Consider the following 26,670-nt stretch of genomic DNA (forward strand, 5'->3'; position numbering starts at 1 on the left):
ATACCAGAAGTTAAGAAGGTTGATATTGTCTAACCGAAGTATTGGGCAATAAAATTATTTTGGCTGTCCGATCAGCCTTGCATTTAATTTTACGTTTTATTCAACATTGCTGATCCTGATCTACACAAAGATCCGGCTACACTTTGCTGCTGTTTGTACAAGTGGTCCCTGCACTATTCAAGCGATACCGGAAGTTGTCTAGGATGATGTTTTGACGTAGTGAAACTAGGAGATCTGGGGAGAGGTGACTGACACAAGAAATACATGCAGTCGAGGCTCCCTTAACCTGCAACCTTTGGGACCAGAAAAAAGTGCCCGCTTGAGAGAGGTGTCCGCTTATAGATAGTTAAAAATGTAGTGTTTGTATGTAGCTGAGAACATGACCAAGTGTCCGCTTACGAGAGCTGTCCTCGACTATATAGACAAAAAAACAACTGAAAAGCAAAGTAACCATGACAATAATGTTTAAGACAGAGACCCTGGTACAGGCTGCAAAACATACAAGGAATCATGGAGTAATTTGTCAAGTGAACACCTCGATTATATAACAAACGATCATGACAAACAGTTGCAAAATAGTAGACTGCAAAACAGTGCATATTTTTAGAACCAATTAAAATGCATGGTTACCCCTAATTTGCTTTACCTGTGGGGGTGTAGTCAATAGCCTTTGCTAAGATCTGTTTTCCCGCTTAGTCATAAACTGTAAATGAGGATACCCTTGAATAAGTAGGTTCCGTTCTAAAATGCTATTTAAACTTTACTCGCGTCCGCACAAAAACAAAGCCGCGACCATGTCTTGTTCGGCCGAGGAAGATTAAAACACAGAGACGTATAATATTCTGAAAACGTATCTACCCAGGCCATTTAATTTAAAGTCAAGTCACACAAGTGAAAACAGTGTTTATTATTATTATCATTATTATTGCTCAGCTATTTATTTTTTATCGTAATAAATTATTTTATTACAAACTGGATCATTGCATAATGCCAACTCCAGGGAGTGATTGGCTTATCAGCCATGGTATATGAGCCATTATACCATGCCAATGAGAAGTAGTGACCATTAAATTGTCTTTTGGTTGTTCTTGCAAAGTGAAATCAGCAAGATCTAGGAACTTCATTTCTCAATATTCCTCCCAGTAATTCTCCATTCTGCCCGCCGAAAGATCCTCAACGAATGTATAGAACCGTTATAGGAAAGGAGATAAGGAGGGAGGCGCTACTTCTAGGTAGTTCTCAAAAACCGGTGAAAACGCACGATTTTGAGTGTTATTTCTGCAGTGAACTCGGAAATGTGGCTCTCTGCACGAAAAAGAAAAGAGAAAGAGTGGAGTTGGTTTTAGATGTGCGCTCCAAACCAATGATTTGTACTGCTAGAATCCTCACGGCTACAAGAAAACGACTTGTCGGTGTGCGCGTAAAAACCAAAGTAGTCGGCATCCCATACAGAAATCATTTTTGCAAAGCTTTCAAAGAAACAGCTTCCTAGGCTCAAGTCATGATGAAGAAACGATCCAGCTTCTTGCCACCAAGCCACAGTGCACTGAGAACAGTTGTAGGTTTTTACATTCATGTAGTCGACGATTTTGCAGGTATAGACACCCTCAAAATTCAAAATGTTGAATTGTGAGAAATTCCCCTTAACATAATTGTGATAATCAAAGACTTTTGTTGGGAAATTGCAAGTTATTCGTCAATGGCTTGACACAGCTTTCAGATCTTGCATTTGCTGTAAAGGAAGGCGGTAAGCGTCCCAGTTAGGATTGCTTGCGTTTAATGAGCCATCTTCGTACAACGGAACTGCTGTGAACTGCTTTATTCTTCTGTTGTGAAAGCTTTGCGACGTGACTAGTGTCCACGCCCAACTCACGTCACAAAACACTCTGAAATGGTTATTGCTGCTGTCGCAGATGTCATACAAACCTGACGTTTTCGCACCTGTCCTTAACAAATCTATACAACTTCTTGGGTGCTGAGAATAGAAGGAAAACAAATGTTAACAAAACATTTTTGTAATAAAAGCAAGTTAAGATATTTCTGCTGTTTCAAGTAAATGGAATTAAAGTCAAGATTTCTAATAATTGTTATCAAAGTTGCGCTTCCCTTTCCGCAGCATCTGGGTAAATGTTAAAAACATAACAAATAAATAATAGCCTATGCAACCTAAGGTCGCACGATTCTTTTAGACTTCAATGTGCCACCAAGTACGAGGTGGTTTGTGTTTTGGGTGACAGAACGTTCTAGTCAGTGGCTCCAAATTAAATTCCTGCCGCGCCGCCTCTTACCTGGGCCTTAGCATGTCACTTAACAGCTTATTTATTTGAGACGTAGCAGTTGGGTGGTCATTTTTTTATTTTTCACCATTCGTTTTCAATGTTTAGTTATTATTTATATTCTCCTCTAGATTGTTATTAACTGTTTCAGGTTTCAGTTATTATTCGTAACGAATAACGTAACGTAATGTAACGTGCGCAATAGAAGGCTACTATCATCATCATCATCATCATCATCACCATCATCATCATCATCATCATCATCACCATCACCATCATCATCATCATCATCATCATCATCACCATCACCATCATCATCATCATCACCATCACCATCACCATCATCATCATCATCATCATCACCATCACCATCATCATCATCATCACCATCACCATCATCATCATCATCATCATCACCATCATCATCACCATCATCATCATCATCATCATCACCATCATCATCACCATCATCATCATCATCATCATCATAATCATCATCATCATCATTATTGTTATCATCATCATCATCATTATCACCATTTACCCTATCTAGACCCGGGAGGCGGATTCTGCCCGCACCGAATTTGGACGTTTATAACATTTTTAACATTCACGCAAACGGCACTGGGACCAATTTCATTTGGCACGGTAGATCAGGGTTTATTGCATTTGATGTTATCATGGCAACCAATTTTTAATTAATAGACTGGTTCTTCAGAAATCGGAAGATGTACAAAAATTCTACATTAACGCTGCAAAAAGAGGGCTTTTTAGGAAGACTGCAGTCAGAGATAATTTTTCCTTTATATGGATACCTTGAAACGAAGAACGATGACGCCGGAAGGATATGAGACGTCTATGTACAGAGTGTGATTTAGAAAGCTCGATAATAACTTGATACTCGTTGTTTCAAAAATAATTAACTCCGAATATCCTCTTCTTGAGACGCCCGAGACCAGAGCCAGATTGAAGTATATACATGTAGTAGGTAAGTCAAATTCAGTTAGAGCTCTCTCGAACTAGTAAAAAAAATTCACTTATCTTAAGCACGCAAATGCGCTTTTTTATGTTTCTGAAAATATCATTGCGAGTCAATTATTTAGAAAATAAATGTACCTTGAATAAAAGCAAACGATTGTTACACGTTGTTATTTAAAAGCCATGGCTCCTTTTTTTAACACAATACTAGAGCATCTTAATCCTTTGCGGCTCGTTCTTCATCCATAAGGTTTGCAACTATTAAACAACTGAAAATTTTGGATAACCTTTTCATTTACAGTTATTAATTAAATTGTAGTTGATGACCATATTTTTTCTTCATTTTTCGTTAGCTTCAACTCACCCGAATTTCCGTCATTCGCCCAAATAAACTTCCAAGTTGACTGTCAAAATTTTCCTCGACATTCTCTTTGTTGTTGTTCAACTCGTAGATACCATGTTCTCCAGGCGTAGCACGATAATTGTATGATTTACTCGAAGGATGAGCCAAGCACTTGTGGGCACAGGAAAGAACTCCTCGAGTTTTAAACGTTGATATAATGTGTCCAAGTAAACCCCTGTTGTAAATGACTGAAACTTGAGCCACACGATAAACTTGTTCCATACCAAGACATCGAGAAATAACTAACATAAAAAGAATTGCTTGAAAGATCATTGTCTCTTTTTGGCACTGCGAAACAACTGAAGTACCTTCAGCTGATTCTCGCAGCACTCTGGATACAGGAACGACTATATTGACACTAAATTTAAACTGTGCGAAATCGAATCAATTTGTTTGTCAGCCCTTGTCCATCTGAAGTAATACGATTGGCTGGTTGCAAAGCCCCTAATTAGTCAAGGTAACAGTTGATTATGGCGGTATATAAACATTTGATCACCTGTTCACTGGTCAATTCGGCTTTTTTTGTGGGGGGGGGGGGGGTCTCCACGTTTCTCAAACTTGTTTAAATGGGGCTGTTCAACGTTTAGGGATTTTATACTGCTATTTCCTTTGACTATAAAAGTGGTAAATGATACACTTTTAATTAAAGAAACTCATTATCTAAGGAGAATCAACTTGAAAACACTTTTAAATACAAATTTTAACAATTCACTGTCTTCTATGTAAATTCAAAAGTATCCTGTGCAGGATAGAATTCAGCCATTTTTGTTTAAAGAGAAAATGTTACGATCAATTTTTACAGTCACTCTAATGCAAATTCTTTAAGAGTTCATCTGGTCGGTTACAATACAATAAAATGTTTATTTAAAGTCGGGGGCATAGGGAGTGGTCGCCCAATCTCCCGAGCCAGGGGCTCGTGATAAAAATGCTGGACTGAAAAAAAAAAAAAAACAATATAAAAATTACAATCACAATGTGAATATTTATAGATATCAAAAATACATAATGGTAAAAATGGTAGAATAGTACAAAATGACTCAGATGATTCATGAAATTTCTAAGGGAGAAATGTATAGCCAAGACAATGGAAACTACAATGTGATCAAGAAATGCAGCGATTGTATCGAGATCCTGATCGAATTTTGTCGACCAGGTTCAGTTTAGATAGCTCCATTTTGCATTCTTCATCACGATATATTTGTTGGAAGTTTTATCTCGGGCGGGGGGGGGGGGGGGGGGGTGTGGGGTGGTTGGGTTTTAAATCGACTGAGCCATAAAGTTGTGTTCAAATTGTTTTTTGTTCGTTTGCTTGTTTTGGCTGTATAATAATGACCTTACTGCGCCTTTCAACGGACTCTGAACTTGAACCTCAAGTTATGACTGTCGTGTTTTACTGCCGTCAATCATATTTACGGCGATAACCAACTGGCCGCAAAAGATAAAGAAACCGACAAAGTGGATCGAAATACGCCAATGACAGCGCACGAACGTGACGTTTTGACCTCGCTGAACCAGACGTTTTTGTTTTCTAATAGGTCCGCTGCAGTGATTGACGGCAGTGAAAAGCGTAACGGTTGGTTAAATCTTGAACTTCAGAGTCCGCATGTTATTGAAAGGTGCAGTAATGTCAGCCCCTTCGGGAAATAGTTGGTTTTGTTTTCTCACCAGTCTCAGCTAGTAAACGAAACTACTCTCAGTCCCTCGGTGGCAGACGTTAAGAGTATACTAATACCGAAAAATAAACTATAGCTGTATTTTTCTGAAGTGCATTTATAACAATACTAAATGTATACTCTTATTCTATTCTCCCATAAACTATGCCAATAAGAAAATAAGCTGGTAAAAATCAAAGATTGGAGAGTGCGTTCGATGATCTCGATCCCAGGCTCTCTTTGCTCTCCCTCGCCAAGTTGGTCATGTTTCCCAAGATCCATTCATTCGTTGATTGTCCCATACTAGTACAATCTCGATTCCAATCTGTATTAGGAGTGTGTTCTTTCTACGTCGAACGCAATAAAAGAAATTCAAAGACGACAATACAATATTTCAAGGCCGACGTATTATGCATACACAGTAAGAAATTTCTCTTTTTTTTTTCTTTTTTTTTTTTTTACAATAACAGTCAAAATTCCCGCGCGCTCATTAGCTCATAGCTATTGCCGATGAGATCGAGAGTACAGACAATAAAAATGAAGTCAGATGTAACGCGTGCGCTTTCTCAACGGAAAATAAAGCCAATTCCGCTCGTACGTTTTTCGTGTTATTGTAAAAAAACAAATCGGCGACAGTCTTCTATGGTTTATACTCTTATAGACCGTAAAATGACGCCATAAAATGTTCAAAACGTGGCAGTGAAGCCACTCGCCCACAGCTCGTGGTTCCATTTGAGTTTTGAACATTTTATGATGTCATTTTATGGTCTATAAGAGTAAAGATCATAGAAAACTGCCGTCGATTTGGTAAAACGAAAATGATAACTTGCTCTGAAAGACAGTCCAATAAAAAGCATTTGAAGTGTTATCTCCCCAAACAGAATAATGATCAGTCGAGTTCATTGATTTGCCACTCATTTCCATTTTTTGCTGAGTTCATGTCATATTTAATTCACTTAACGGCAATCCCTCTTGGCCAGTTCACGTCTGTCAATCTTCCCTACAGCATTTTTGGGAAAATCTTCCACGAATTCTACCTGAAAAACAATTACTTTTTTTAAAAGAACTGAAGTTCATGACCAATGTATACATGGTACTCATATACAAATTATGCAAAATTACAAAACTAATAATAAAGCTACTTAGAGCTAAAATTATTGTCTATGTTAGTAAACTGATTAATCAGTTTGACGCAACAGGCTCTCAAGAACCAAGCGATTATCTCACCAGTTTCTCTCCTATATCTTTACCTTTCCTGTTTTTGTGATTTATTAAGGGTGCATTATCTTCTCAGAGGAATAATCGCTCTGCGAAGAAAGAATGCATCATCTGGTTTGTCAGGCGCGCAGCCATCCAGGCATTTGGGGTCACGATTTAATGCAGAAGAAGGCCAAAACTTAACCAATGAACAAATGAGAATTTCTTTGGTTCTAGTATGAGAATTCATACGGACTTAGAACATTTAATGATCCAAGCGATATTCTTGCTTCACGTGTGAAAAAAATTTTGCTTTACAGAAGGATATAAAATTGCAACGTGTTATGCTATCATTTATTTGCTCTAATCAACCAGTTAAAGTTATATCTTTTACTGTATTTTATATTTTATTACCTAGCCAAATAAGTACTTGAAAATCATAAAAGCTCAGGTCTTGGTAACGATGTTTATAACGGTTACTTCATTCATGTAATGATCTATGGTCACCGATGGCCGGCAATTGAGGGCAAAAAGGTAAAGGATTAACATTTGGCTAAAATAAGGAAATGTCAGAAGCAGCATATGCATGTAGTGACTATTAGTATTATATGGTTGTATGTCTGTTAGATTTTCCTTGGGGCCCCTGTTAGTTGTGTTATCACTGACATGATAACCTTATATGGCAGTTGAACACGAGGCTTGTTGTTTGTGAATAAAAGTGTTTCCGCCATCTTGATCCGACTGTCAGACTTAATATGTATAGATAACAAGGTCTAAGAATTAAGAAGAAATAAACCTCCGCTGGTCTCATCCATTCGCCCGTGTTGTGTGTCACGTGATCCTGTAGTTCTTTCACAAGTTCATCCATGTTGCTGTTTTTAAATGCTTTTGATAACTCCACGAACGCTTTTATTCTCTAAGGAAATAAAAACAAGACGGTGGCTTTAAATAAATTGCCATTACACACAAACATAGCTTAAGTAGGCTTCACAAATCTTTTTAGGTTTTCTTTAGCAAATGCTTAAGTTTCATACATAAGTGTGATGGTCTCTCATTCATTAGTTATCTTTTTCCTTTTTTTTCAATCAATCAATCAATCAATCAATCAATCAATCAATCAATCAATCATTTTATTTCAATAATTTAAAATTTAACAAATTAGAAAAATGTACAACCCGCATATAGCAGAGATAACCGAGGCGGGTTGTATAACTTAAACTAAATTAAGCAAAACAGGTTATTAGTAAAACCAAGTAAATAAATAGAATAAATAAACAGATTAAATAGGTATACACATGCGTTCACAGATAGTTAGTATCTACATGAAAAGGACGTAATAGTAATAATAGTAATCATAGTAATTTTTAACATTAACGTAGAGACATCAAAATAATCATCCTTATTATCAAGTAAAGCAAGTAAAAATTGGTGAATTTTATTTTTGAAAGGTTTTTTCCTAATTTTACGTAGATCATGCTTCAGGAAATTCCACAACTAGTTAGCTACAAAAAATGGAAAACGAATTAAGTTGAATACTCAGTCTTGATTTTTTGACATCTAGATTGCTAGCATCAGGAAATCTAGTGTTCGCAAAGTTGCGAATTACTGATCAAGTTGTGGTCTACATCAGCCACTGAAGCAGCGAAACATTCTCCTATTATACTGGCTGTATTGTACAATATAATACTGATGTATGCCTAATAATTGTAGATTGTGATGGTGATGTTAGCGCTATATATTGATGCATAGCATGCTTGTATGTGGTTCACATCATGTTTGAACTTGTAGTGCGAAACGTCTTGAAAATGTTCTTGTTGCTGCCCACCACGGACACTGTGAAATTAACTTCTTAATGCTTTATTAATTCATTGACATGGTTATCCTTTTATAGACATACCCATTGTCCCATTTGCTGACGAACGCTGACCACAGCACAATGCCGTACAGCAGGATGCTCTATCAGGCACAACTCCACTTCAACCGGGTTAATATTAATCCTAAAAAATATATATAAAAATAATAACCTTTACTTTATGCAAAAATATGCAATGATATTTGCCCGTGTTTTCGTCCCCTCGCACTCTCCTTCGCTCATCTCTCTAGGAGCCTGGAACGGGCTAGTGGACATAGAGTGGACGAGCAGCGAAAAATGGACCCTTATCACTCGGCGGCCATGTTGGGTCTTGGGGGAATAAAAAGCTTTGTTTTCGAACGGCTAGCCTCGGCCAGAAGAGAATTCAGTGCGAGGCTTGCCGTGCAAAAACATTATTCCCCCGAGACTCAACATGGCCGCCGTGTGATAAAGGTCTTTAGGCCATTTCCGAATTGCTTTGAACCTTATTATGAAAGCGAGGCTAAGTGAAAAGCTTTTAACAGAGTGCGTCATCACAGATGCTGACTTTTCCAATCCATCGAAGGTAATCGATGGACCGTCGCTAAAAGCATCCATTGGTATCCGGGCCAATCGATGATTCATCGATCATCACAAAAAAGTGTTCAAGAATCACGGTGAATCGATTGTCGTCAGTTGATATTCGAACTTTCTCTGATTAATTAAGAAGTAAATTTCACAGTTGTCTGCCTTGACTTTCGTTCGCAGCATCGCCTGTAAATCAGATATCAAAGTTTCACCGTGCATGGTTATTTTCTCAGTGGGTTAGTTAATTATATAATTAAAGGTTCTTTAAAGGGACACTGTCACGTAGATTTTGCTGTATGTTGGCCAAATTAGCTAAAATATTAGACAAAAAACACCTTCTTTACCGTGAAACTGATTGCTCTTAGAGCCCTAAGAAGAAAATATGAAATGACTTCTCCACCGAAGATTAAAGTATAATAAGTTTTTAGCATTTTCTCCAAAATTCACAGTATTGGCCATTTTTTTTTAAGTTGCAATCCATTTCCATCCTAGCCATTTGCAGACAAAAATGATTGATATTGATAACAAGATGCCTATACTAGCATTTACGCGTGATGCTGTGGCTGATTCATTTATTTCAACTGTATGCTTCGCAGATTAATAAAACTATCCTTGTTAATGGAATAGTTTGAGTCACGAGGATCGTGGGGACACGAGGATTTTGATTGGCCTGCTTTTTTGTTGAAGACAATCAGAACAATAAATCCCGACTAGGAGAGGGAAGAGTTTAATGAATAAATTAATGTGCAGATTTATGGCTACGACGAAGAAAAAAAAAAAGAAATCGACCCGTTTTTAGACGCGGGAACTGAGACTTGACAGTCGATTACAATAGACAATCACAGAAACTCTAGCTTGAGCAACGTTTGGTCATCGATTTGTCATTAATTGTTATTGATTGGGAAAGCTTTCCATCGATTATGTAGATCCGGCTATCGAAATGAAAGCTGAAACGGTTGATATCTTGTAGACATTCCCAAATTGAAGACCTCTTATTTATTAAATCAGGGTTATACTATTCTGACCACATAATCGTACAAAAATCAGTATGAAATTATTTCCTCACGAGTTATTGAAGATGATGTTGTCAGCTCGTCCAACGATCCAAAAATGATTGCTTGTGTCCTGTCTTCCTAAATCACCTATGAGAGAGCGGAAAACATAATGGGTAGAATATTGTAAGAAAAATAAGCGAAAGAAGTTTTACACTACGTTTCGATGACTCCATGTCATGTTTAACTAAATGTAATCTTATTCGAATATTGCAAGAGCTTCTGATATAAATTGACTCTTAACCTAAAAGACTTTCTCAGGAAAACCTTGTAATAAATAATAGAGCCCGGAATTGTAACTCGTCGAAAGAACGAGCAAACTAGCGGATAGCTGTCTAAACTAAAGTTCACACAAAACGGAAAACCTCTTCGGGGAACGCTTGAAAGCCTACCCACTTCCGGCCTCCACCAATCTACATGCATGATCGCTGCTAGCTACCAAGAGATCCTATTTACCACACCAAAAATAAACTCTTTATCAGAAGAGAATTATAGGTACGTTGTCTCGAATTAGTTGTGCTTTTTACGATAATGTGTATAAACTAAATGTGTATATCATCAGTGCATGGAAATTTATGTCATGGTAGCGCGTACTAATGGGGTTGGGTATCGGGGTGTTGGGTACGCATTGCCTCGCCTTCTTCACCTACTCTCTCAATTCCTATGGCTCTGCAGCCAATACAAACCTGTCACGTAGAAATCTCCAGAAAAACATTTTGCAGTTTTTTCAGGCTCATCCTACAAAGCAAGCAATTTTCCAAGGTCAGTGTGGTATTGTTCAGTAAAGTTGCCCACAACAAAGCTTTGCTTTGATGCTCCCTTTGTGACAACTTCTTGAGTGTGGTCACTTTATGGGTGTCAGTCTTGAGTAAATTAGAAGTTAATACTGAACTGGATCAAGGCTATGTTCAACGGAAGCAACATTTGTATTTGGAAAACGAGTCAAACTGGCGAAACTAAAACAAATTCCATTTTCATTTTCTGTTTAAAATTTTGATTTGTATCTAACAATAAACAAACAACGACAACACCCCCACTAACAACAAGAAAAACGGGTTTAACAGTGTAGTCACTGAGACCCTGGTAAAAAATAATGCCAGCCCCTGTAGCCGCTATGAAAACGTCTAAGAACGATGCAAAATTGGTGCGACGCAGTTCCTGGCAACAATGAGATTGACTTTAAGTTGACAGTATCTTTTGCTCCGTGTTTTAACGTTGTTTTGACATTGTATTACCGCAAGTCATGTAAATAAATCAATTTAACTTGAATTTTTGACATGATTTTTATGGGCTAAAATTTTTAAATGGGAAACAACTGAATATGACCGAAGACCGGTACTTGCAGTGCGCGAAAACGTTTCTCACTGAGCGTAAATATTGCCTTTTTTCTTCTTCTTAGGAAATGCAAGGTTTTTGCATTGTTATGTTGCATGTGCCAGTTTGTCATGTTCAAGCATAAACGCATAATCAATTTGCAAGGCATTTTTAAATGTAGTAAACCAGCGCATTGGAATGTACTGAAAGAACTGTCTTCCAGTGTGAAGGTAGGAACAAAATATTTCGCCTTGACGAACGGCAGTCATTCTTGTATTCTTACACGGAGAAAATTAGTTTGTCATTTTCGTTGTTAGAGTATGATAAAATTCAGGTTCCCGAGTTACAATGACTTCCTATCTGACCAGTTCTTGGAAAGCCATTTCTATGCAATGCCTCTCTTCATCCAGTTGCTAACCTCTCCCACCACCCCCCCCCCCCCTCCCCCACTTTCCTTCAATACCTTTTGCAGTGATATAATCAAGTTATAACACACGAGAACGTACGTTTATGGTTTAAACCATACATACCGGTCCGGTATATAGAACAATCTTAATGAAGAGAACAAGACTTTTAAATTTGAAAGACATGTTTCGGCAACTCCTGTGCCATCGTCAGTTTACGGATGGAATAACATTGATGAACAATATATATATAGAGCAAGGTTTTTCTAACGAAGCGTCAAACTAAAGAAAATCCTCATTGCAAGCAATCACAAAATAATAATCCCTGAATGAGAAAGTTCTCACCGCATAACAAGTAAACAATCCCACATAACGGTAAGGCTTCGCACGAAGCACAACTCTTCCTAATGTCCCATGAGGCACCTCTTGATTATTATCGTCAACGATCTGGAAAAAAGGAGAAAATTAGTTGAGATGGTCGCCTTGCAATGCTATTGAATGTCTATTCATTACCCATTCCTCCCCCTCCCCTCTTCCGTTACTCCCTTCCTTTTTATGGAATCAGAGGTTTCAAACTTTTCGACAGGCTCTCATCCCCTGGCTGTGAATCTTATTTGCGTAGAAAAATATAATTTATGGACGCAAGTTATTTACTCTTTCACCTTCAGAAAATGCAATGAACGTTCCGAGAGAAGCACGCTTCTGTGGAAACATTGGCTGCCTTAGTAATGTGGTAATCACCTTCAGCTCATACTCTTTGATCACAACTTACACTGATCTGTTGTGAAATGTACTTATAGAACTTTATTTTATTTTATTCGGTGTATGTGTGTCTATTTAATGTCCAGTTCCAACTAACATCTCTAGTAACCCCAAATAAGAATAACCTCGACATGTTTACTTACAAGCAAATCTACTCCAGGAAAGGGTGTGCCGACAGATCCTGTGTGTACCTCATCCGTATCTCTTTTAAAAGTTACAAAGTTCTGTGAGAGGAGACGAAGGTGATCCGTGTTAACGACATTTCAGTTTCTATCCAGTATAAATAAAACTCATTTAATCACAAATGGAGAGAAAGCACACACAGTCGAAGGCAGATATAGATATCTTGAGCACTGTAGAAAAAATGGAGTAGGGTTAAAGACGAGACTAAATTGAAGAGCTTCAGAGCCACGAAAATGAGCCGCTTGTCAGTTGGAAAGAGGTAATGGAAGACTTCCGACAATTTTACTTTTCAGAACGATTGTCAGCCGGCACTACCGAAGGCACGGAGCCGGATAAAGGAAAAGGCTCATTATAGGATTTCTAATGCCCAAGCATGTACACCGAAAAAATTTGAAACATTATCATTCCTTTTGCAAGGTTAACCCTTGAATTAAAGACGTTAATGTTTGAAAAGACAAAATTAAGACAAAAGCAAACACCCACAACACAGATGAAAAATTGACCAAATGTTAAGGAAGCAGTAGCTTATTACGTAAGAGAGGAGAAGACGGTTGCAGCGGTTTGGTGCTGTGAATGGAAAATGGAAAGGACCCTCGCATTGCTTTGATCCGGACACTGGTCAGAGGACAGGACAAAGAGAGCCTGCCTGCAGGAAATTGGAATGGAATTTGATGGGTTAGAGACTTTCGGAAGAGGTCAGTTGGAACTATATTCGTCACAAGGATACCTGGAAAGTGTTAAATTTCTGCTGAGGAGATCATTTTAAATAAAGCCAGTCGTTTGTTTTTGCCTTTAAAACCTTTGCCTTTTCAGTTGTAGTATCGCTTACTGAAGCCTACAATAGTAAGTTTACCAGCATACCGATTCTGTTTGTCCGTAACAGTTGTACAGTTCCACTCCTGTGCGTTGTTTCCAATCTCGCACTACTTGTTCCTTTACTGGTTCTCCGCCAAGAAAGCACCTCTTCAGTTTGGGAAATCTGAAGCTTTCTAGATCATCTTCATCTAATGCGTCCGCGTATTTGTGGTTATTAAAACTAGTGTCAGTTATGGGAAATTGTTCGAGGATCTCTAGCATTTCCCTGGATGTCAAAGTTAGATTCTTGTAATGAGCAAACGAACTGGATCCCGCCGAAAAAGCGCAAAAGAAGCTCTCGAGGAGGATACAAGACCAACCGGTACTGGTAGCAGTCCAACCAAGGTCTGTTTCTTCGTAACGCTCTCTGAAACAAAATTTGTGGAATTTAACTCACTATCGATATCATTTGCCTGAAATACCTGCCCCTGAAGAAGGTTAGTTTTGCCCAAGCGAAATATTGGTCAATAAAATTACCCTTTTTAGCTGTCCGACCAGCCTTGCATTTGGTTTTCGGTTGGATCAAATTACCTCGATCTCGTTTAGTTACTGTTCGTGGCCTGGTAAATAGCGTACGCATCCGTTTGGCCGGACCTTCATTATTCCATGTTATTCTCATGCATGGAAATGTCATCATAACCAGGAATTTGTTAAGATTGAAATTTGCAACAATATCCTGTAGTTGTGCATGAGTTACTTCGCAGGCGCCTGATAAGAAATCTTTACGAGAGTCAGACAAAGGGGCTAATTTTCCAGTTAGGTTAGGTCCAATGTTTGTAAAATACTCACAAAATCCATTAGCAATTTGGGTCGGGTTGGTTATGGTTCTGCCGTTGTGGGTGAAACTAGCTAGATAAGAATGAGTATGTAGCTTTTGATTTGTTAATAATCTCATAAATAACCCCTGATTCCATTGGAAAAATTGCAAAAGTTCATTTAAGCAGTCACCAAGGGTTCTGATGGTGCGCTTACAATGTTTCTTTGGAAACGAGAAGAAGTGAAATAGTTTTATTATATTGATAATATTTTTTCTTTTCCATAACAAAGGCACACACTACCCGCATATCGCAAAGGCTTGCATGTCGAGGTGGGTAGTGTAACGGATAATAAGTCAAAACCATTCCCAGTGGCCCAATGGTCAAATCTCATTCTCAGTGTGCCAAAGTCACATTTTCCCAAAGAAAAAAGGGCATTCCCAGTTCCCATTTTACACCTTCAGGACCCTGTTCACAGAGCACAGTAACTAAGTACAACCAAGCGACACTTTTTCTTTGTCGCTTTTATTGACAGGAAGAATAATGATATCAAGTAGATGAAACAACTTTAAAGCACTGATGGAACAAGGCAAACTTCATAACTGGATGATCTTCGTGGTTATAATCAAGTTATTAACGAACCCTTTACGTACATTTGCATTCCTGTTCCCCCGATCCCCATGCTGGCATGTGAATGCTCGACCATCTTCGCATTTCCAGTTGTACCACTGGTGAAGCATATAAAGCAGGGTGCCGAGCTTAACGTCTTCATGGACTAGCAAGGAAAACAACCACAAGACTGGCTAAGATTTTGCCCGTTTCGGAGTTCAAATTGAGATTTTGGAGACGAGTTTTTCAATTTTCTTTTAATCAGAAGAAGATTACATTAAAATTAGCCAGTTTGCCAAGTCTGAACTTTCGCCATAAGATTGCAACCATGTAGAAGGCTTTCAAATATAGGAAAAATGAAAGACTTTATATGAATTTGGGGGGATGCCATCTCAGAATTAGAGACATTTGTATGGAATTTGGGTGGCCTTTGACAGGTCACAGCCTGGTTACTACGTACGCAATGAAACGTAACCAAACTTGGTAAACTTGCTAAATTTTATGTGATCCTTCTGGCAATGGGTTGATTTCTTCATATGACGTAATTTTAACAATGTGTAAACTAGGACCCAGTCCCTTTATGAACTTCGGAACGGGCAATTATATATCAGATATATCTCAAAGCGTTTAGATGGCAACAAGATAATGTTCACTGACATACAATTGTCCAATTACGCAGTTTATTAAAAGCATAATCTGTTGTACATACCTGGTAATCACAACTTGCTGTTTGAAAAAGTTTTTCAAATGATAGCCAACCTTCCCTAACATAGAAAAGTTCAAAATACATAGTTTTTAATACACAGGAAATATTTTAACAGTTTATTAGCTAATATAACGTCCTATAAATGCAGCATGATAACTCTCAGACAAGAGACATCTATATCTTTACAAGCTTTTCTGCTTTCTGTGAGACTCCTCATTGCATTTGTATTCAGTTTATTTTCTCAGCTGTCCACGGTTGCCACATTCTGTTGATTCTTGGTTTGGTCTCTATCATGTCGCTGTCGTGTTAAGTTTTCTACGCAGTCCAGCCTTGCAGAAATTTGAGTCATTTATATTTTGGCTGATTAGATCTTTTACAAATCCTGCGTATACCTGCGGCATTTTCGTTGTGCGGGTTCTTGCTTATTGTTTGCTTTTATTAATAATATATATTCTTTGTAAAGAATTTCCCTGAATGTGATGTACGTTATAAAGTTGAAGTTAAAGTTTAGTCATAAACCGTAAATTCAGTTTTAAAATGTTTTTAAATTTTGACTTTACCTTTCCTCTTCTTGCATTCTGTTGACCAAAATTCTGCTTCTCAAATGTATTTGACCAGAATTAGCAACCTGAAAACGAAACCATAGGTTAATGAACACTCAGGGAATCGGTACACTATACTTTGACCACTAGATTATTAACAAGGCATCGTTCCGTTCTATTAGCTTGTTTGATGTAAACGCTTGCAAGGTGTATTGAATAGCTTGATTTAATCAGGGTGGCCAATTTTGCTTGCAATGATTGATACAATTAATAATGGTAACAGGACTGAGTGGAGTCCAATTCGGTCTGTAATCAAATCATGTCCTTTTAATGCTCATAATCAATTTGTTTAATCACGAGTATGATTACAGACTGAATTGGGCGACACGAAGTCCTGTTACCAATTAATCATAACAATTACATTTCACATCAAGATCGATTTTGAGAAACATTTTGAAAGGAAAATTAACGAAAAAAACGTTACATGACGTTTCGACGACCTCATGTCATCGGTGAAAGACATAATATATATGTCACTTATGTTAATTCTTTCACCGTTTTGATAATGATGACATGAGGTTGTCGAAACGTCAGGGAACGTTTTTTTCGTTAAAAAAAAAGAAAAATAAAGTTCTAGTAGGACGTTTGGGATAATGTAAAACAACCGTTTTATTTACGAAATACGTGGGGAAAAGGACCCCAGTCAAGTGAAACTGTCCTACTACAGCGCGCGCAATGGCGTATTCAGTTCCAATTCCTTAGGCATGACGCACACTGTATAACACCACGAACAATTTGTACAGGGAATTTTATACACGAAGTTGGTCTACGATTCCATCGAAGGTCGAAATTTCGGAGCTGGGAACTGTTGTTGTAGTGTGGTAAATGGTTTGGTTACAACTGTGATAGATCGTGTTTTTTGAGGATACGTGTCAAAGGTTCAGTTACTACTTTGATGTAAGGGAGAGAAGCGAAAGACTTGCTTAATTCGGTTGGTTCAACCATCTTGAAAAACATTCTAACAAGTTCCGCTGGGGATACACTTGTTGTTGAGGATCGGGTTTTTTTAGCCTGTACGTTTTAGATAAACTTAGGTGGATAACCGTTGGACTCCAGAGCTGCATGAACATAATTAAGTTCCGCTTTTTTCCTTCGAAGGAATTTGGTAGATTAAGGGCTCTGTGCAGAGGAGTTGATGCTGTGCTGACCTTGCGTTGACTGTCATGATGGGAATTAAAATCTAAGTATCTGTCTGTATAGGTGGGCTTTCTGACAACATCAACAGCGATGACTCCTTCTACGGGAGACCAGAGTGTCGAGAATGGAAATCTTTCCGTTACATTCGGACTCGATGGTAAACGAGATGTTTGTATCAATTGAATTTTGTGTGTCATGGAAGGCTGAGACGTCGTCTCCGTAGAAATGGAGAGGTAGAAAGAACGCACTTCTAATACAGATTGGATTCGAGATTGTATAGGACAACGTGATTGAATGAATGGATCTTGGGACGCGTATCTGGCATCCCCTGTCGCAGATTTTGCAGGGGAGGATGAACATCATCACCAACTTGGCAAAGAAGAGAGAGCCTGGGATCGAGATCATTGAACGCACTCCCTAATGTTTGATTATTACTGGTTTATTTTGCCCTTATTTTTTTCTGTTACTGAGTGTTTTGAATTTTTTGAAACGCTAATGTTTAAAACGAACCTGATCAACAACATCCAGCAATTCTTTCTCAATCTGGTCAGAAGCAGCAGCTACTATACACACTGGTTTGGCTTTTGCAATTCTCCGCTCAAGTTCTTTAGGCCCAATAGTGATTGGTAGTACGACGTATACCCCACCTGTAGAAAAAATTCCCTGGTTATTCTCTGGTTTCTGGATAGAAGGAGAAGAAGGAAGGAAGGAAGGAAGGAAGGAAGGAAGGAAGGAAGGAAGATACGGAATGGATGGATGGAAGTAAGGATGGATGGATGAATGGAAGGACGGACGGACGGACGGACAGAAGGACGGACGGACGGACGGACGGATGGATGGATGGATGGATGGATGGATGGATGGATGGATGGATGGATGGATGGATGGATGGATGGATGAATGGATGGATGGATGGATTGAGATGAGATGAGTTGTAACATGAATCTGTGAAAATGCTTAATAATGATGAGAAACAGGAGTTGAAAGTGCCATTAATCTTGCCCACAACTTTACAAGTTAGTTTCGGTATATTGTTTTCTGACACCTTGCGTATTCTGCTGTAACCTTGCATGAAATGCAATACCTGTTCTTAAACAAGCAGCTTGTAGCAGCCAATACTCTGGAATTGTCGGTAAAATCACCGCCACTCGGTCTCCCGGTTTGATATGTGCTGCGGTGGATAACACATTGGCAGTCCTGTAAGAGAAATGAGCTGTAAAGTAATAATGTGCGCATATAACTGAATCGTTCTTAGCGTTCTCAACATTTGTTTTTCACTCTGATCTGTTTGTACGAATGATTCTTAACATTTCTGCCAGTCCAGGCATTTAATTTCAGTTTTCTAGGTTACTTTTGTTGTTGCCATGTTTACCTATGCAACGGGTCGTTTAGTGCATTAGTAGATATATATAACGAAGCAGCTTTTTATTTGTCCATTGATGCCCTTAGCACTGTTTGGTTAAAATAAGGACCTTAAACGAAAGAAGACAAACTATTTATGTTTAAGTTCCGTTTTAAACTTTTAAGAGCCGTTACTTTTTAACCTTCATGTATCTTATAACTGTAAAATACTAGTTAACCATTAACAGGCTATGTTCACATTTGAACTTAAACTTTTAAGAACCGTTATTTTTACGCGGGATGCCCTCAGGGCAGATCGTGTCAAAATTTCGGTCGGGTATCTTTTTGTTCGTCGTCGTTTTTTGTTTTCTTCATTGTAGTCACAAATTGCAATGAATAAATTAATTGAGCCTGAATTAAATTCTGTTCTCTTCCAGAAAGGATATTTTTGTCCTCTATTCTTTTCATTGTCTTCAACAAAAACGTCCCAATCAGAATTCATTATTTTTCCATCCGTAAGCCAGTAGCGAGGGAATCCACTCATCCCTATCTGTGTGACGTCACATAGCCTCAAGTCAAAAGAAGGCTTCTTTCAAATTAGCGGCCATATTGTTTACATGTTTTTGACTCAAGTATGCCGTTTTCAGAAAGAAAATTAACCCTTTTGAAGCGATCAGGTAAATCGAAAGAATAACTTCTAAGAAGTACTCGACAGTTTAGACGGTAGAAATTGGAGAGTTCCTGGCGAAGAATCACACTTTGTTTGACGGATTGTAGAACCACAATGTGAGGTGGAAAGGTCATTGATAAGATCAAACACACATCACATCACTTTGTGGAACCGATGCCTAAACGCTACTGGAAATCCATTTCACAAAAAAATTAAAGAGTTGATCAATTTTTACTACAAGTTTTCATTTAGGAAAGCCTTCTGTCTGTTTTTCTTTCTGTCTGTCTGTTTGTTTGTTTGTTTGTTTGTTTTTTTTCGATGAAACGAGGACAATTTGTAATTTTGCCAACTTTAGCCTTGAACTTTCTCCAAGAATTATTAATCATTTGAGGACCTATATCAAACCTCGAACGACGTTTAAAAAAACCCCGCTGCGCTTCGTTTTTTTAACCTACTTCTCAGTGTTTGGATATCAGATGAAACACACCTTCTCGTGTTTGATATATTACGAGAAATTCAAGATGGCGGAACCATAATGAAGAATCAACGCCGCAATTCTCGCCACTGTCCCATTTTGCGGACACCACAAGTGATTTTTTTTTACCTATAATGTACCTTCCAGCTTGCAAGTGATAGTTTTTGACCTATAATGTACCTTCCAGCTTGCTGGATTTTTGAAAAGGATTAATTGAGTGTCTTACTTTTTAGAGTTCAATGACACATCTTGATAGCTCCACTTAACTTCGTTGCCTTCGCCGTCGATCCACCACAGAGCCGGGGTATCGCTTCGTCGTTTGCCTTCCTGCAGTGAAACAGGTAAATTATTTTCCAGCAGAGTCCAGCTACATCGATCACTTATAAGAAACGACATCTTGTTCGTGAAATAGGATCCCCATATAGTTCCTTTTTACCCTTTTTTCAGTATGCAGATATATAAAAGTGTAGGGATTCCGCGAGCCGCAGTATAGAAAAGAGTCGGGAAAACTGTCATTTTCCTTTTTTCAAAGGGCCTTTCAAAATGTCTCGAACAGACCAAACGAAAATCTACCGTAGGTATGTGAAAGAGGAATTATTTGGAGGGCATATGAAAGTGTAAGCGTAAGATCCTTTCAATCTTCCTAAAAAAAAAGTCGAGAAGAGGAAGGCCCCTTGGAAGATCGAAGGGATCTCTGCTCGCATTATACGGCCATATTGATGCACCATCACAAAGAAGTTGATGACTCTTTGTTGACGATACACCAACATGGCGCGCGGCTATAACGTCACGCAGATAGACCTCATCCTTGTCCATGCACTTCAACACTTAATATCAACCCTGTCTTTACTACCTCTGGGTAAATAGAACTGCAATGTTATCTGAAGGACGATATAAGCAAGTTTTTACCTTCTCTTTTTGCGCCCACTCATCTATGACGTCCGCGAAGTTGAAGTATTCCGGAACTTGGAATTCTTTTGTTCCTCGGATAACTGGGTCAGCCATTTCTCAGCTTTGAGTACGACTGCGAGAAAGAAAGAAAGAAATTATAGCAAGAAATAACAAGTGTAATATGGTATGACCATGACACCGTATACGCAGGGATATACCTACGTATATTAAGGAGATCGATGTATGAGGCCTGTGTACATATGTAGTTAAAAGTAAACGTTTGGTTCCTTCTATATATTTCGTTTGTTACGGGACATTTTTCACTAAAAATAGATTTTACTCAGTTTAGGAAATATCGGAGTCCTTGTAACCGTCAAGTAAAACACATAGGTGTTAAACATCTGCTGTTCTTTCGAATAAGAAATGAGCTTCAGTTTGCAAAGGTGCGAAAAGTATTCCTTCAAGGAATTTCCTCCAGTTGTTAAGCTGACGCATGTGAAATCGAGTTGTCGTAAAACTTTTGGCTACGGGTCTCATATGACAAATGTTCTTCAGTAAAAGCTCTTGAGTTCTGCCTGTAACAGAATGAGTCAAGATCTGCAATAAACGCTATGTTCCTGTGAGGAAGAAGATCCCGGAAGTTAGCAGGGCACCTCTCTCTTAGCCACAGAACTAAAATGCCCCCAAAAGCCCCGTTACAACACACAGCCTGACGTATACTGATGCTCATACGCACCTTATAAATCTGCCACGGCCTTATGTTTTCCTTACACGTATACGGTTTTGAATACTTACTGTGTACGACCTCCTTAGCCGAAGGGACCGTATTGCAATCTTTACATGCAGTTTACCCACACAAAACACCGGCTAATCGAGACGGACACGAAATATCATTGTGAGTTTTAGGACACTTTTATTTGCGTCATTTAGCAACTTAGCTCCTTACATATTTTTCAAATAAATTGACTTATCTGCTTATTTTTGTCCCGATTTAGTACAGTGGCAGGATCAGGAAATCCGGTAAATGACCCTAAGGGCGGATGGAGATCTGGCGGGGAGTTAATGTTCAGGGACCGCGGAGGAGGAGGGGCTGGGGGAGCTTTAGCCCCCCCATCCCCCTCCCACGTTTTGGATGGTTAAAAATATATTGTTTTATTTTACTTAACCATATCCATCACTTACAGAAACAACCTACCTTACATATTATTAAGTATATTGTTAGAAAGTCAAAAGGAATCATTTTTGTTAGAGCGCTTTTTACTAGTTTCAATTAAGGGTTTACGTTTAAAGGCATTTCTCGGTTAGAGTTTGCTCTTTGTTTAACCCTTTAAATACCAGGTGTGTGGTATTTTTTTCAATGACTTTTTGGCAATAAATAGTCTGAGCCACTTAATTTCTCCATAAATGGAGATGAAATAAAAATATCTGCGGTCTTAAAAAACTTTGGGCTCAGGCTAAATTGTCCCGTGATGCAAGTGACGTGTCGTTGTTTGTTTCGAGCGAGTACACGAGCACGAATCTGGTAAAATCATCGCTTTATAAGTGTTTCTCGAGCCATTTTCCTCTGCAGAATCCCCCATTCTGGCATCATTAAGCTGGAATGTGGGTAGAGGCAATCCTCTGAAAGAAAACAGAGGTGAGAGGTGATTTCATGCTGACTGAGCCGCCAAACATGCTGTGTAGCAGACATGGAGGCCCACGAGTGAAGTTGCCTCTCTGGCCGTTTTGTGGATGGATTCCAGGACCTGCCAAGGCAATTTGGGCGAGTTTGGAGTAGTAAAATATTCAATGGATTCGAAATTTTGCTGGTGGTACTGGGTGGCTCGACACTTATAAAAAAAAATATGAAATGGAAAGAGTAGGAGTTCTACGCTCGCGCTATGGCTGAATTAAAAAACTATGAAATGGAAAAGCGGGCGTTCTGCGCTCGCGCTATGGCTGAATTACCCAGAATTCTTTTCGGGCGTAAACGAGGTAACGTGAGATACGCAAGACTGGGTCTGATAAAATGGCTGAAATATAGCCCTCGGAAAGCGTTGAGAGGAAAACTTCCAGTCAGATACCAAGGTCTGACCTTGAGGTTTGCTGTAAATATAGATTTTTCATTTTTGAACAAATTATTTGAATTAAAAATTGACTATAAATAAGTGTAATTTTTGATGTTATTATTTGGCCGAACAATTGGCATTTAGGACTTTGTTGCCAAACGAACGGTGATATGCAGCGAAAATCGGGAGGCGTAATCGGTTTGCTGGGTTTGATGATGGAAATATACATCAGCTGGTGTCATTCACACATTATCATGACGTTGTAGCTTAAGTTAAACAAGGAGCAATTCATAGAAGCAAGAACGGTGTTTTCGTCAGATATATGTGTTGTTGGGATGAAAAGGGTTAAGGTCATTCAAGTTTTATTCAAGTTTGAGCCTGTAGAGGCATTTCTTTAGCTTTTGAGTAGTACTGTCTTCTGAAAGGGTTTGTCGAGTTTAGGTGTGGTATTTTTAAGTAGGCATGCTTGAGGATTTAAGCTGACATTGGATTGTATTGGCCCTGTGATTCTTGTTTGTGTTTATTGCCTAACTTTGTACTTTTGTTATGGAGTTTACATTGGTGGTCCTCCACGTGTTATTGTCAAGCATGTAGGTATGTTTTCGCACATTGAGTTAAGCAGTTGAGTGTGAAACTAGAGCTCCCTTGGTCAGCAAACCCAAACATGTCCACAATTATAGTATATGGTGAGGTTCGCAAATAACGTTAGAGTTCAGTTGTAAGTCAGAGCTGTGCTAAGCTGCCATCAGAGAAATAAAGATTCGTTCAAAGAAGACTCCCCGCCCCTCCCTTGCAGCTGCAAGCGGGTTGCTATTTTACAATATTAAGGTTTTCTCCGAGAAACCCGACAATTTCAAACAGTTTAATTTTTCGTTGGCTTTGCTGCTGAACGGACGACTAGATTTCAACCGTGAAATAATAAAATTTCAGCTGTTTTTTTTTATTTTCATTCGTTCTTGGATTGGTGTTTCACGAAGATAATGTTTCATCACTGAAAAAGTTCGAGGGAGTTTTTGCACAAAGGCGTTCATTTATGGAAGCTACTTAACGCCGTTACGCGTAAGCATTGACTCCTTACTTCAAAAAAAAAAGAAAGCACATTTTAGTTGAGACAATTCAAAATTTACATCAGTGTTGACAGTTTTTGATGCATTTCTAGCATGCTTCCTCTGATCCCTCAAGTTGTCTCACGCTAACGCATTCGCTTCAGCCCCCCCCCCCCCCCCCCCCCTCCAAAACCCGCTGGAATCCAAGGGAATTCATGCCACGATTCAAGACGGAACGCGGGTAGCGCAATTGTCTCATGATCAAGATGATTAAATGGAACGACAAAATCTATTTTACTATGATTCCCGACATGATTCAACTTTCTGTGAACAAGAAAATTTTTTCCCTTGGCGTAATGAACAATCAACGAAGTGTAAAAATGTAATTTGGAATATGAAAATAAAGGAAGTGTTAAAAATTTAGATGGCCTTTACGAACTTCTCAATTCTGAATCATTTTACTCACTTAGGTTTGAAAACCCAAACGTTCGATGCTGTTCGATAGTTTTTGTTCTGCGTTCATTTCCGGTTCAGCGATTGGACAAAATGAAAAAAAATTGCACTTTACCAAACGTTCGATTTTGTTTGATGCATAATTTTTTTGTGAGTTCGATTTTGTTCGATAACCGAACATAACCGAACTTAATCGAACATTTGAGTTCGAAAACGGAACGTTCGATGTGACCTAGCCTACGTGGTAGACGCTAGAAAGCGGAAGGGATCGCATGTCACGCGCGCGCCCTATTCCCGCAGGCTATGGTACACTAGCCGGCTCATTTCACCCGCTTGGTGTCAACTTGAATAAGTGAAGTGAAAGTGATGGTACACTAGACACTCATAAGTTAAGCTTAGGGTTACGGTGGTTGAAACGGTGCTGTACTGATCTTAAAGAATTAGCAACCGCGAAAGACCACAGATTTCCGATCGCTGCAATTTTTGGTTGATTCCTCGTGAAGTGAGGGCCGAAGGCCCGATCGCGTAGCGAGGTTAATAAATTTGTCGGGCCGGAGGCCTGCGCTTGGAAGCTGAGCCGCGCGAATTCAGACAAAGGGAAGGTTGCTAGGCAACAACAGGTTAAAAGACAGGATGACGTAAGACGGAGTTTGCTGGAGCAAAATTTGCATACATCGGGAAAGTTTGCGTTCAGCGCCGGATTAAATTTCCACTGCAATGTTCATCAATATTCACTGGATGGAAATATCCCTGCAGAATCCTTTCCCTTTCTTCTTTAACATTTTTTGTGAAAGATTGCATTGAAGAAATAACACGTTTTGTGGCCGCGGTAAAACAATTTTCCGTGGGAAATAAATTGATCGAACACGATAGCGCAGCACGCCAGCAGGCCGAGTTCAATGAAGGATTAATTTTCACCAACGCATTTCGTGATAATATCAACTACGGTAGTTTCATTGTATTCATGCGCCTGCAGTCAACAAGTTTCAGATCTTAACATGCATATGCCGGAGCCTTTCTATGAGAACTTAAAGACCATTTTGTTCCTTTTTTGGACAATTCGCGTTAGTAACTTGTACAGTGTTTGTAAAGGGTTGGCGCTAAACAAAGATTATTTACGACCGTGAATTTGAATGTCAGGCGGAATGTATTATATTTCAAACTACAGAGGCTCACTTTCGATAGATGAAGAAAGATTGCACAGTTTGAGAAACAAGACTATGCCAGGCAACTGTAGTTGTTCTTCACAACTAGATGCGAATAATCAAGGTGACTACATGTAATCATGACCATACAGACACATATTCACGTAAATGATTCGCCTGAGTGCCCCTGTTATTTGCAAATCGTTTCGAAATCGTTGCTCTAGTGGAAACGACTTTCGATTTCGTCGGGAAACATGACCATAGAGGGTTATGTGTGATCCTCTGGTACACTCACCTCAGTCAAAAGTAAAAAACCAGCTGGATCTATGTCTTGTATGCTCCTACTCAGCCAGCTGTTCTTTCTGTCGTCACGCAGCACTCCTCCCCAGAAGGAAGAAAAGGAGGAGGAGCGTTGCGTGACGACACAAAGAACGGGAGACTAAACAAAACTGATTACAGGGCACTACGGCAAAGCTTAAGAATTTTTTTCCTACCCGTTCAAAATGGCGTCCAAATTCTAAAATTGTGCCATGGAATGTATCCTCAGTGCCCACATTTAAGGAATTAGACTCTCACAACGATAAGGCAATAATTAAAAGAAGACCAGGAAAGTTGAAATAAGCGGCATATTGATCACATGACTCTCACAGTAGAGTCAAAAAGGCGTGGTGCTGCGTGCGTTGCTACAGTTGAATGAATGAAAAAAGCTTACACTTTACGAATATGTACTCAGACACTTAAGTGAATTTTTTCTCGGCTGCTTTCCGCGTCACTTTTGCCAGTATGATATGGTTCAAATACTACCCGAAAAATGTCTAAAGCTCAGCTATTTGTTGTTGGAGAAAGTCTTAAACAGTTGTGGAAAGTTATGATGCTCCAAAGTTATTACGCAGTTTTCGCAAACTCCATATTGAGCTCTGTCAGCTTTCACTGTTTTCTTGCTCATGTTGAACTGGAAAAAGAGCTTTTTGCTGCTTGGAATCAAGTTCCGTGGCCATGCAAAGGAAGAAGCAAAACAACAACAGTAGTTATACAGTTGGGGGTACCAGTGCATTTATCAGATTTGGTCTCTCTGCAATTGAATCTCGCTTAGCTCGCTCCAATTTTGTTCAATCCAATCCTCATCTGCGCTCGAATCGCTTCGCTCTCCTAACTGTATAACTACTCTGTTTCAAAAGTTGATTCCAAAATTATCTTCAAAACTACCATCAAACCACTGAATATTAGCTGAAAATTATATTGGAATTCATTGTTTATATATTAATGGTGCGTTTCAATACCCAAATACTTTGGAAAA

The 26,670-nt window shown here is 38.9% G+C and overlaps 2 protein-coding genes across 3 annotated transcripts; both read right to left on the bottom strand.

The window, feature by feature from the left end:
• Positions 1-876: 876 nt before the first annotated feature.
• Positions 877-4,110, bottom strand: LOC146456593 (uncharacterized). Its single transcript, XM_085093044.1, has 2 exons — positions 3,619-4,110; positions 877-1,975 (listed from the first exon to the last, which is right to left on the bottom strand). The coding sequence occupies exons 1-2, from the start codon at positions 3,928-3,930 to the stop codon at positions 1,697-1,699; spliced, it is 591 nt and encodes a 196-aa protein (XP_084949170.1). The 5' UTR covers positions 3,931-4,110; the 3' UTR covers positions 877-1,696.
• Positions 4,111-5,769: 1,659 nt separating this feature from the next.
• LOC146456594 (acyl-coenzyme A synthetase ACSM4, mitochondrial-like) lies at positions 5,770-25,792 on the bottom strand. Of its 2 annotated transcripts, XM_085092687.1 has the most exons (16): positions 25,669-25,792; positions 20,700-20,814; positions 20,017-20,117; positions 18,389-18,501; positions 17,815-17,951; positions 16,126-16,193; positions 15,569-15,623; positions 14,904-15,025; positions 13,502-13,862; positions 12,601-12,681; positions 12,041-12,142; positions 10,664-10,715; positions 9,992-10,067; positions 8,404-8,503; positions 7,303-7,422; positions 5,770-6,346 (listed from the first exon to the last, which is right to left on the bottom strand). In XM_085092687.1, exons 2-16 carry the CDS (start codon positions 20,793-20,795, stop codon positions 6,266-6,268), a joined length of 1,665 nt encoding a protein of 554 aa, XP_084948813.1. In that variant the 5' UTR covers positions 20,796-20,814; positions 25,669-25,792; the 3' UTR covers positions 5,770-6,265. The 2 variants fall into 2 exon arrangements, with proteins under 2 accessions (XP_084948813.1, XP_084948812.1); XM_085092686.1 differs by lacking the exon at positions 5,770-6,346 and having other exon boundaries at positions 7,038-7,422.
• Between the last annotated feature and the right edge of the window lie 878 nt (positions 25,793-26,670).

Source organism: Pavona decussata, unplaced genomic scaffold (genome assembly GCF_977016875.1).
Source record: "Pavona decussata unplaced genomic scaffold, jaPavDecu1.1 SCAFFOLD_254, whole genome shotgun sequence".
Lineage (NCBI taxonomy): Eukaryota > Metazoa > Cnidaria > Anthozoa > Scleractinia > Agariciidae > Pavona > Pavona decussata.